Below are 12,476 nucleotides of genomic sequence, written 5' to 3'. Positions count from 1 at the left end.
CGCGCTCAGGCCACCTGAACAAGGCCTCCCAGGTAGACCGTCCACCCTCTCCTCTGCTTCCGAGCTTCCGCCTGGCAGGAAGTTGCAATCACACCCGGGAGTGCTGGACGGGAAGGAACAGCCGAGTGTGTGTCTCGGGCCTGTGACGGCCCTCAGCGCAGCCGTGATCATTTCCACGTGTCCCGTGTCCCCGGGCCTTCCCATGACCAGGCCTGGACACAGTCTAACACTGAGTTCTGATCCCTACCCCCGTCAGGTCTTAAGCTGCCACGGGTCCTGACAGAGTCCAGCAGAGTCAGCCACCAGCATACCACAAACTCCCAAAGCAGTAACCGACTAACGTGAACACAGTCTGTCACCAACCCACCAAACCCAGGCACCAGTGCCTCACGCCTGTAGCCCTAGGTACTTTTGGGGGGCTGAGATCTGACGATCACAGCTTGAAGCCAGCTCTGGCAGGAAACTCAAGTGGTAGCGCACTAGCTTGAGCACAAAAGCTCAGGGATGGCGCCCAGGCCTTGAGTTCAAGCCCAGGACTGAAAAAAGAATACCTGCTAAAATAAAGATGTGCATTTTTTCTCAGCTCAGGGATATCCTAATTTTTGTAATCTAACTGTAATTAAAAAGTATACCTTGCCTAAGGAGAACCACACACAGACGTGTCCACACACACATGCGTTATCACTCCACTGATTCTAGTAGAAGAGACAATTACAAAGTAACTTGAAGGCTATCTGTCTACAGAGAAGAAGGCGTGTAAACCGCGAGGCTTCCCGTATCAAGGAACACAGTGGTTGGAGTCGAGTCAAGGCAGTGGGTGGACTCTTTCCCCAGCAGGGAGAGATAAATGAAAAAAAAAAAAGATAAACTACCATGCAGAGATTCGTTTTTATAAGAACACAGGAGCAACAGTGTGTGGGGCGGGAGGGGTGGGTGGTTCATCGTCGGAGGAGGGGGCAGAAGCACGAGCCCGCCGTCTACACTCAGAGCACCTGGCTTTGCCGGGCTTTCTCGGGGGACACTTACCCGCATGCCCACTTCTCCGGGCAGCCCCGGCTCCCCCAGCTCTCCCGGCTCCCCCTGCACACAAGAGCGAGCACACGGTCACAGACAGACAGCGGGACACGCAGGTCCCACCGACGCCGCTGAAGTCCCCCTCAAGCGCGCGCGCTCACTCCCTGCAGCTCCGAACCCGTCCCCGGAGCCTGCCCTACCCCCCTACCCCCCCCCCCCCCACGCCACCCCGGCTGCCAATCTTCACCAGACACAGAGCCGTCTCAGCTCCCACTCCCTCCTCACGCTGGAGGTCAACACAGTTAAATTTGGAAAATGGACAAAGCATAGGAGTCGGGGAACTTGGGTGGTGGCTGCCCTCACGGGGGGGGGTGGGGGGGGAGGGAAGGGGGACCGGAAGGGAGGGAGTCCAGGCGGGCGCGGAGCCTCCTCTTCTCCCAGATGTCCTAAGCCAGCTGTGGGCCCACGGGAGGCCCAGGCAGGGATCTCCGCTCTGAGATCCACCCTTCCTGATACCGAGTGGAGAAGGGACAGAGAGGCGCGGACGCCAGACCAACGCCCAAGATCTCTCTTCCCCCGAAAAGACAGATCGACTATTTGAGATCACTCGCTTGGGGATCCTGGAGCCCTGGGGCAGGTGGGATCGAGACGTAGAGTCTGGGACGAGAGGAAAGCAGGCCACGGGGCAGTGTACGGATCTCGCCATCACTCCTCTGGCTAAGAACTGGGCCTTAGCCCAAATCCTCCCCCGACTGAGGCACTGGACATACAAGACTCCTCACGTCGCGCTGCTTATCAACCAAGGGGAAAGGACAGATTCCAGGACGCAGGGACGGTGCCCGCTGCTGGCGTCGTGAGATCCACGAGGCCGAACAGAATGCCAGGGTCCTCAGAATGTCCGGTGCAAATGAGTCCCAGCCCAGCCATGACTGGGCAGCCACCCCCTGCTGGAGGACCCCGGGCTTCCTCTGGAGACTCGGGCCCAGGGCTGCCCCGGGCTGTGAGCAGAACTTACTCTCACGCCTTTACTGCCGTCTCTTCCGGGGGGACCAGGCGGGCCCAGGGAACCCTAGGAGACAAAGAGAATAGTAACCGGTTAGCGACGAGGCCAACGCTGGGAAAGGCTCTCAATGGGGCAACGGAGACAGCGCTGGGTGGAGACACTGGGCACAACCAGAGGACTGGACTCCTTTGCCACAAGGGCTCTTGAAGTCTCACATACCAAAGCGTCTCCTGGTAAACTCTGGCTCCAGGGCCCGTGTTCCGCACACCACCCCTTCATAAAGCACATGGGTGGGACTCCGGCTAGCAAGACACCGAACTCATTAACTCCACATCCCTGCTACCCTACATTCCAGGTGGATCACAAAGGCATAAGGGCTCCTCGGGAGGAATGTTCTAAAGGGTGCTTCCCCCATAACCAGGCCTCTGGGGTTCTCAGTGCAGAGTGTACCCAAGGTCCTTCAGGCCGGGGAGTCTTCTGGCTCTTGCAGGCTGGGAAGTCCTGCAGCCGAGGAGCCCAGGCAGGGAGGTCCTGGTGGGCATGGGCCTGCAGAATCGATGTGGGGACAGCAGGGCACTGTGGCTCCCCGGGCTGCCTGACAAAGGGAGTCCCAGGGGAAACCAGGGACAATGCCCAAGAGAACTCCTGCGGGGTTCCAGAACCCAGCTTTCCTCACAACGGGGACTTCTCCGGTCTTGTTGGTTCACAGCAGCCAGTGGCTACCTGGATCTGGCTCGTCCGTGGGGCAGGAACTCTGAGGGGTGGAGAATGGAGACCACGTGACCAGGGCCTGCCTCGCCGCAGGGCCCCGTGGAAGCTACAGGAACTTCAATGCTTTCTACAGCTGTGCGGGTTGTAAGGAAAGGCAATGGGAGGTTCTTTTACTCGAGAGCTATTCTCGGGGCGTGAAGCACAGAAACGAAGTGAATAGCAGGTATGGTAGACGGACAATGATACCGAGAGTCAGCAAGTCATAGATTCAAATTCTCTCCTTATCATGCACTCCTTGACGACATTAGCCAGGCTAGCAGAATACTCCAGCTTCATCTCCACCTGCAGCTAGCATCTAGCTCCAGGAACTGGGCACAGCTTAGGAGCCTGGCTTTGGATGACTGGCAGCGACTACCCAGCCACACCCACTTGGATATGTGGGCTCTCATGGTACTCGTTGTCAAACACCTGATTGGAGACCTCGTTAGAGATGAATGTGTTCTAGGTCAGGAAGAACAGTAACTCCTCCCGACTTCTGTTGTGGTTAAGGTAATGAGGACGTACTACAAATTGACAGGTCCACTCCGTTTCTGCATGATGGCTGACCTCTGTTAAAAATGAAAAACATGCCCCTAAGCTGAGTGTGGTAGCCTTTACCTGTAATTCCACCACTTGGGAGGCTTAGGTAGGAGGATCGTGAGTTCAAAAACAGCCTTGACTGCATATCAAATTCAGTGATCATCTATCTCAAACAAAAATACCTGAATTTCCCCAGCCCATGGACTGAGTCAAAAACAGTGTTTTGGGAAAGGCTAGACTTTGCTCCCCAAATTGTAAGGTCAGGCATGAGAAGGGAATATATAGGTAAAGATCCACAATAAAGTACAAAAACCTTTTTCCTTTCCCAGTCCTAAGGCTTGAACTCTTGGCTTGGGCCTGTCCCTATGATTCTTTATTTCAAGGCTGGCATTCTACCACATGACCCACAGAGTCATTTCTGGTTTCTTCTGTGATTACTCAGGTAAGAGTCTCACAGACTTTCCTGCCTGGTCTGGCTTAGAACTGTGATCCTCAGATCTCGGCCTCTTAAGTAGCTAGAATTACAGGAGTGAGCCACTGGCACTAGCTCCCAAAAACTTTTAATTAACAAGTGTAAAAGAAGGTAAAGGGAGGAAGAAAGGAAGTCCAACTCCCTGCTGTGGTGTGAAGGTGTGTCCCCTCAAGACCCACACACTAAAACCTAACCCCTTGTGCAACAGCGTGAAGAACTGAGGTCTCAGCTGAGTGCCAGAGGTTCGTGTCTGTAATGTAGTACTAGTCGCTTGGGAGGCTGAAGTAAGGGAGGATTGCAACTTGGGGTAAATGGCATGAAGAAGTTTGCAAGATCCTTCCTTGACTGAAGTGATCAACCTAGCTTTTGTAGGATGTAGAAATAGGTGGATCACAGTACACACCTTCCCGGGCAGGAAGTGACACTCTAGTTCAAAGAGAACCATTATAAAACAGGGCTGAACGATAAAGTGCCCACCGAACAGTGTGAGGCTCTGAGCTCAGCGCCACCAGAAATGATGAGTTGGAGTTAGCGCACTTATAAAACAGGCTATGCCCCTTCTGCAGTATGAGGACAATCATGATAAACCGTCTATGAAGCAGAACTCCCTCACCAGATGCCGACTCTGCTGGCACTTCCATGGCTGACTTACAAGTCTCCAGAACTGTAAGCAGTCAATTCCCGTTGTTCGTAAATTACCCAGCCTCAGGTCTTTTGTTATCACAGCAGTTGTGGGTGTCAGCTTCACCCCTCTGGTGAGGTGATAAAGAATACGGCCTCTGGCCAAAGGATAGCTGGAAAGCCGGGACCTCTAGCCTGCTGCAGACCCACGGACTCAGTCACTGAGGGAGTAGTGGGATCTGAGGACCCCACTTATCAAACCTCCACGTAATTTGGGTGTTGGCTCACGTTTAAGAACTTCTCCAGACAGACTGTTGGGGATTCAAGCTGCCCTTCAACCAGCCCTGGGGCAGTGTGGGAGGGAGCCCCTCCCACCTTCCAGCCTCAACCGGAAGAGAAGTAAGCGGTCCCCGCCTCCCAGCTTTGCCTCCCTGCTTGGCCACGTGTCTAATGGCGGAGGCCCGGCCCTTGGGGGGTTGTGGTTCCCGCCCATAGAGGAAGTTCGTGACATCACCGTGACGGACACGGTCTTTAGCCTATGACTGGCCCTTTGGCCAGTCCCCCTCCTTTCCCGCCATTACCGTTATATAAACCTCCCCCCTCCCAGTTAAATCCTGTGAGACTCATGGGCCATCGAGGTGTCTCCCCGATGTCTCTCTCTCTCCACCGCCGCTCCTGACACGTGAGGGGACCGGGGGGAGGGGAGGCTTCGGCAACCTTTCCTCAACTTAGCGTAATCCATGAGAGCACGTTTTGCCTTCTGCAGGCGGGGGACAAAGCCGAGTGCTCTTTCATAGTTAGGATTCAGGCATCTCCCCCGGAGAAGTGGGGAGAGGGGTCCCAAGAGATCCCGACAACAGACAAAGGCTGGCTGTCAGAAAACAGGAGCCCAAAGCCTGACTCTACCATGGAGTAAGGCAGAATTGCCGGTTCCGGGGCCCACGGTCATTGTCACACGAGGCCCAGGATGGCTTCCTCAAAAGCTAAGGAGCACGTGCAGGAATCTCAGCAGGCCGGCAGTAAGTGCCTGTCAACATTCAGCACTATCGCTCTCGTAGACGTCCCGGGGGTTGTTTAACATCAATTGAGGAAATACATGGACCCCCCCCCTTCTCACCTGGGACACCTTTTCTAGAAGCAGACCCTGGATGTCCCAAGCTGTCAGGAGTGGGAAAAGTCCTCCTGAGGGGGGGGAGGAGGGAATCTCTGACATTTGCAGCTGCTGGCTGCCTCTGGGGAAAAGACCTCATTAATTCTGAGGGCGCAGAAGACGCCATTTGGCGCACTGAGACGGGAGCAATGGCGTAATGGTAATTATACTTCAGGTTTATGGGTACTTTTTAAAAATATGTCATTTATTTTCATTAGCTCATTTAATCCTCATAGCAACACTCAGATGTGAGTATTATTCGATCTGCCAAGTCACAGAGCAGGGAAGCCGGGGTCACAGGGGTCCAGCAGTGGCCCTGTGGTATAGCAGCTAAGGGTCCCAGCCCAGCTCTGGACCAGCCAGTGTGTCTAGAATGTTCTCCTTTCGTGTGTTCCCCTTTCGTGTGCCGTCACCTCACAAGTCACCCAGCACCTGCCCTTTCCATAAGTGCTCTCCCTTATGTGAAGCCTTTGGCATTATGACTGGTCCCTTCGTCTTGGCCAGCCACCCAGCGTTCAAAGGGGCTGGAGGACAACGCTCAGACGTTCCCGTTTGGCTAGGAGATCCTCGAACTCAAAACTTCTCCTGGGTGCCCTTCAGCACCACGGACAGAAGCAAGGACAGCCTTTTCTTATTCTGTCCGTATTTCGCCTCCAGTTTACAAGGCTCTCCAAGGAATGTAAGCAGCTAAAGTAATTTCCTCTAAATCCTTTAATTATTGTAAAAATAGAAGGCATTCAACCGTGAGTCGTGCAAATTATATGCACAGGCGAAGACAAGGAGATGAGAATATGGATTAAGCCAGCTGTGGATAAAATAAAACACACAGCTAGAAGCAAGCGGTTTCACACATATAAACACAAATGTATAATTTATGTTCTGTGGCCCAGAGGCTCTACAATGCAGTCTTTATGTAAAATAATTAGATTGCAGGCGGAACATGGTTTTTGAGTATGAAGAATTCCCTAGATACTTTTTTTGCAGGGGAGACAGGGAATGACCGATGGCATGGCCAGGAGTGGAGACCTGATGTCACCCCCAAAGTGTCTTATATCTTGTCTCAGATACACCCAGCCCCTGTCTAGCCATGCACCAGCTCTGTACTCGTGCTTAGAGCTGGCCTCCGCCCAGAGGCTTAAGAAGCCAATGCTCATGAGCTGAGCCATGTGGAATGCATCAAAAGGCCAATAAAGGGCTGAGGGTGCGAGTTTTTCCACTACCTTTCCAGACAGACTCGCTGCAACATTCAAAACTGCCCGTCTTGTCCAGTGAATGCAACTTAGCTGCTATGGCTCATACCCCTGTCTGTTGTGCTCCAAGAGAATCAACAAATGGGAAGGTACAACTTGCTCCTTGCTCTGCTGTGTGTTCTCTTATGCAAGAGACCCCTTTGCTTTAGTCCAATTGGGTTCTTACAGAACAGCTTAAAATGCAGAGCTAACACACAAGGTAGTTCTCACAGTTCTGGAGGCTGGAAGTCCAAGGTCAAAAATCGAGGCACGGTTCATTCTGTTGTGGTGAGCACCCGTTCCTAAAGGGGACCTCTGCACCATGTCCTCTCGTGCTGGAAGGGGAAGGGGCCTCCATTTGGGCTCCTCCACAAGGACACGGATACTTCCTACAAGGTCTCCACCCTCAGTACCCACCCACTTGCCAGACACCCCACCTTCTAACAACAACACCTCGCAGGGTGGGGCTTTAACCTGTGAATTTACAGGGATACAGATGTTTGGGTCACATTGTCCAGTTCACAGATGAGCACCAAATGGCTTCTGGGCTCTTTTTCTGGTCACTGCTGTAGAAAGGACGTGCCCAGAAGGAAAGCAACAAGACGGTATTTTTTCACTTGGTATTTGTTAAGAGGCTGGATTTCACAGTAAGTACTCTTCATTATAGTCTCAAAAATAAAAGTACTTTTTAGAAAGCAGCAGCTGAATTTGAGTGTTTAGGTCCCAGATGTTATGTTCTAAACCACACAGAAGTTATTAGCCTCGTGTTCAGGTAGCAGAAAGCCAAGGCTCACAAAAAGGAAGGCAGGGGACACAGGGAAAACCTGGGAGTGAGGGAAGGAAGGACAGTGTTCAAAAAGAAATGTATCGGACTTATGGAACTGTAACTCCTCTGTACATCACCTTTATAATAATTCATTTTTTTCATCTCTTTAGTATCAAATTAATGTACAGAGAGGTTACAGTTTCATATGTAAGGCAGTGAGTACGTTTCTTATCCAACCTGTTACCTCCTCCCTCAATTTTCCCCCACCTCCCTCCTCCCCATTTCGCTCTCCCCCGCCATGAGTTGTATAGTTGGTTTACACCATATTGTTTTGTAAGTATTGCTGCTGCATTGGTTTGCCTTTTTATCCTTTGTCTCTCAATTTCGGTATTCCCTTTCCCTTCCCTAGTTCCAATCCATGTATATACAGTATCCTGGGTACTAAAATCAATTACAGTGATATCAGGGGTAAAACCCCAGGAAAGAAATACAAAAGAAAAAGGGCATAATTTCATATGGCATGTTGAAAATAACAACAATAATTCGTTTTAAAAAAATGCAAAGCCAGATGCCAGTGGCTCGCATCTGTAATGCTAGCTACTCAAGAGTTGAGATCTGAGGATTATAGTTTGAAGCCAGCCCAGGCCAGAAAAGTCTATGAGACTCTTATCTCTAATTAGTCACCAGAATACTGAAAGTAAGAGCTACGGCTCAAGTAACACAGCAATGGGGTGAAGCCACGAACTGTGCAGACCACCTTAAATTCTTGAACAGCAGATTAAGTGCACAAGTGTCTGTGCTCTTGGCGGGGCATGGGGCAAAGTGATTGTGGAATAAAGGAAGAAATTAAGGAAGTGTGAGGGGGGAAATATATTTGTAGTTTTGTTACTCACAGACAAGTACGGTGTTGATAATATATTCATTCTGCAACTCATTGAAAGTGCTGTCTGTTTTTTCCTCAGGTCTTCACTTATTCTCCTATGCGATCGCACCCTAGGCTACTGTCACGCTGTTTAGCTGTGCAACCTCTCTCCTACCTTGGTCCTCTGCACAGCATTATCTGTCTCTGTTTGCACTGAGGAATTACTCCCACGAAGGTTCTAGTCTCACAGAGAAAGACCTTGTGGGTATGTGCTAGTGCGTGTCTGCATGCATCTCCTTGAAGCAAACCTAAGGAAGTTCCCGAGGAGACAACGGGCTGTCCTCATGGAGCTCCTACTCCTGCCATTTTGTAGAGTGACTTGGGTTATACATCTGCCCAGTGCCAGGGTCCAGCACCACTGGGTCAGAACCACAGGGACAATGACAAAATGCACTTTCCTAAAGGCTGCCCCCCTAGAAAAAGAGGAGAGTTTTGTTTGTCTGTGTGTGTGTGTCTGAGAGAGAGAGAGAGAGAGAGAGAGAGAGAGAGAGAGAGAGAGAGAGAGTGTGTGTGTGTGTGTGTGTGCAGGTACTGGGACTTAAACTCAGTGCCCAGGTATGGTCCCTTAGCTTTTTCACTCAAGGTTGGGTGGTTTCCTGAAAATAAGTGTTCCACAGAGTTTCCTGTCTAGGCTGGCTTTGAACCAGGATCCTCAGATCTCAGTCGCCTGAGTAGCTCAGATGACAGGCATGAACCACCAACACCCAGCTATTTAAGTTTTAAATAGCTGATAGAAGTGGGAAATGGCCTACTTGGTGGCTCTCTGCCATCTCTGTCTCCTCACAGGCTAATATTTCAAAGCTTTCCTCTTCAGAAGCCCTGCTTTCCACCAGGGTAGCTCTGCTGTGCCCCCCACACTGAAGGGGGACAAGGTGGGGTGACTCTCAAAGCTGGTGAGGCATTTTAGACCTCCCACAAGTTCTCCAGTTCTATGCCCTCCCTCCTCATCACCTTCCTCCCCATCCCCTCCCCTTTAAGTAGCCTCACTCCTCCTCGCATTTCTCTGGGCTGCCTCCTCTGAGCTCTATCTGGAACCTGACCTTCGGACACCTTCGGCACCTTTGGATACTCTCAGAGTCTCCCATGGCCTTCTATTAGTATGTTTTGATATCTTAGCATGTTCTTAGCATGGCAGTCCTCAAACCCCTTCTCTGGTTCTACTCCCTAACCCCTCTGTGGCCACTAAACACCTTCTGTCCTGAGCATCACTAACCAGCAGTATCTGAAGCAAGCTCACCTCCACAGCCTGCTCATGCTGGGCACCCCGTACCCTGCCCAAGGCCTCCAACTCCCCCGGGGCTCACTCGTGTGTCTACTGCTCCAACAGTCTTGTTAATCTCCAAAACACCTGGGTCTTTCATCTCACCTGTCCCAACTACCACTTCCTGTCTCCATCTCCTCTCCCTGCAGAGCCTGTACGAGCTTCAGGCATCTGAGTTGGAAGGATACACAGAGCCCTGCCCCACAGCCCTGCAGGGAGGGGCTCTCTCCCCACTAGAACTCTTTCCAGACAGTACAGAGGCGCCAGGCGCCTCCCACTGACACCAGCCCCATCCTGTGCCTTGGGCGCGTGCATGAAGGGAAGGTGCTTACCTTTTCTCCCTTCTCTCCTTGGATAAAGGGTCCCCTGCCCTAGAGAAGGGAAAACAGATGGCAAAGGTTTACTATAGAGCATCTTCAGGACACGAACAGCGAAAGGTCCCTGTCTTAGTGGAGCCCCTCTGGCTGTAGGGTTCCGGAAGCTCTGTCAGCAGCCATGAACTATTCATCTCTGTGATTCTTTCCCTGCCTTCCATCAGACAGAAAGGGCAAGGGGAAGCCAGGGTGGGTGGAAAGAAAACCCTTGCAGATGGAAGAACACGGCAACAAAGAACACAGAGAGAAAACACCCCCTCCCCCAATTACCCACGTCAGGAATCAAGGTGCGGCTAATTTGCAAGCCTCGAGAGCCACCACGGCAGATGGCCCTGCCTGTGTTGAGGAGCCAGGCTTCAACCCACGGAGGGGCGGGCTCAGTCGCCGGCACTCACCAAGCCTACGGACCACACCTGGTGATTGACAGGACCAGAGATGGGTCCGGCAAGGAGCTCTGCGTTCCAGCCAAAGAGAGAAACAGCACTACACTCACCATGTCCCCTTTCTCTCCCTTGGGTCCAGGAGCACCCATCAGCCCGGCGGCTCCTGTGTCTCCCTGAAAGGTTGGAAGCAGAAACAAGCGTGGGGTTAGGTCATCTGGCAGTCTCTGGAGCTCATCGACTGAGCTGGGCTGTTCAGCAGTTTGCAGCCACTGCTGGCCACATTTCTCTAGAACCAGCGGACACAGTCATTGCCAACTAGGCAGTGAGGTCCTTGTCCTACCCCCAGAAGGGGAGGAAGAAGAGGCCCAGGCAATGGAGGACATCATCCAATCCTAGTATTAACCCCAGTGCCTGGGCTGTAGCCAGTACAAAAGAAGAATATGCTGGATGAATTCCAAACTAAGAAAGGCAGGAGGTGGGAGTGAGAAGAGGTGGGGAGAGAGGAGAACTGGAAGAAGTCTATGTAAAGAAGGAAGCGTGGAAGCGAGAGGCCCACCAGACGCGGTGATGGCCGGTCATGCAATCATGCAGAATTCTTCTGCTTGGTGGTGATATGAAATGGGCACTCCCAGGTTTCAGCTTTCTGAGCTTGATGGGAGAGGATGACAACTTGGGGATCTGGGAGGGGAAGGAGGATGCTCATGACTCAGGATGGGGTGGGTCCCTAGGTTTGCACAATTCCTGAGAAGTTGCATGTGTAAGACTATCTTACGGATCAGCCCTTCACTTTGAGTTCCAAGCTCACATCAGCTTGCAATGCTGGACGCAGCGTTGTCCGACCGTGGAGGGCCGAGCCAGTTAGCTCGGGGCCTGGGTTCTGGCAGGCTGACCCTTTCTTGTTAATATTTTCAGGCCGGGAAACATCCTCAGCGTTTCAAGATGCACATGTTCAAACTTTATGCTCTCCGTTTTTATTTGTGTCTACACCGCCCCTAAGCAAAATGCTGAGGAGCTGGGTGCTCGCGGTACCGCTGTCCTTCCACAGGAAGCGAGAGAGGACCCCCAGGGCTCCCAAGGGAACCTGCGCCATGCCAGCACTGACCTTTGGACCGGGGAGCCCCACAGGGCCACCAAAGCCCCTTTCGCCCTGCGGGAAGAAAAACGAAAGGAGACAAGTCAAGTTCTGCTTTGAGTGCCCCCATCTTCAGTCAGGAGCTGGCTAGACCCTTCACGTCTCCAAAAGCAAGTTCAGTGAGACGGGGAGCTGGCGGGCTGGAGCGGACCTTGCCCCTCCCGTCTCAGGGGGAGAGGCTGAACTCGAGGCTTCGCGTTCAGTAAGCCAGCTTTCTCAGTGGGCCCTGAGCATTTGGGCCGCACTTCCAGTCCCACTTTTTGCGGGTTATTTTGGATATAGAAATCTGAAAGCCTCTAGATGTCAGCCTCCCGAGTAGCTAAGATGACGGGCCTAAGCCGTCAGAACAGGGTCAAGCGCCCGTTCTTCCTTGTTAATATTTATTCTTCCTATTTTAAGTAATCACGTAAAGGGTTTCGACGCGTCTTCGTCGATGTCACCGCTTCCGTCCGTCCTCCCCCATCGGTCCCAACTCCACCCATCCCCTCGAGTGTTCTGGTTCCATCTTCACCTAGGTACATTGCGTTATTATGATTTGCCCACCCACCCTCTCTCCATTCGAGTGCCCCTCTCTCTGAACCCCCTTCAAACAAAACAGGTTTCAGCTTCCTGGTATTCCTAGTTGGTTAATATGTCAGTTGATTGTTCAGAGGGGTTACACTGCTAGAATCCTTCCCTCCACCGGCCAGCCATACTTCAGTCCGTTTGAGTATGTATGTATGTATGTATGTATGTATGTATGTATGTATGTATGTGTGTGTGTGTGTATGTATGTGGCCCTGTATGTGTTTTCATATATAAATGTTAGGTCTAAAGTGTGAGCTTGTCCTTGCACTGTCAACGTGCACGTGGAGGACTT

General features: G+C 52.0%; 1 protein-coding gene across 1 annotated transcript in view; it reads right to left on the bottom strand.

Moving 5' to 3' along the window:
* Positions 1-12,476, bottom strand: part of Col22a1 (collagen type XXII alpha 1 chain) — a 168,489-nt gene that overhangs the window by 121,194 nt on the left and 34,819 nt on the right. The window contains exons 9-13 of the mRNA XM_048358696.1: positions 11,588-11,632; positions 10,596-10,658; positions 10,061-10,099; positions 2,030-2,083; positions 1,027-1,080 (exon numbers count right to left, since the gene is read on the bottom strand). Coding sequence (XP_048214653.1) covers positions 1,027-1,080; positions 2,030-2,083; positions 10,061-10,099; positions 10,596-10,658; positions 11,588-11,632 — 255 coding nt within the window. The remainder of the gene's footprint in view (positions 1-1,026; positions 1,081-2,029; positions 2,084-10,060; positions 10,100-10,595; positions 10,659-11,587; positions 11,633-12,476) is intronic.

This window comes from Perognathus longimembris, chromosome 12, assembly GCF_023159225.1.
Source record: "Perognathus longimembris pacificus isolate PPM17 chromosome 12, ASM2315922v1, whole genome shotgun sequence".
Taxonomy (NCBI): Eukaryota; Metazoa; Chordata; class Mammalia; order Rodentia; family Heteromyidae; genus Perognathus; species Perognathus longimembris.
The sequence above is the reverse complement of the archived record's forward strand: the minus strand, read 5'-3'. Positions and strand labels throughout refer to the sequence as shown.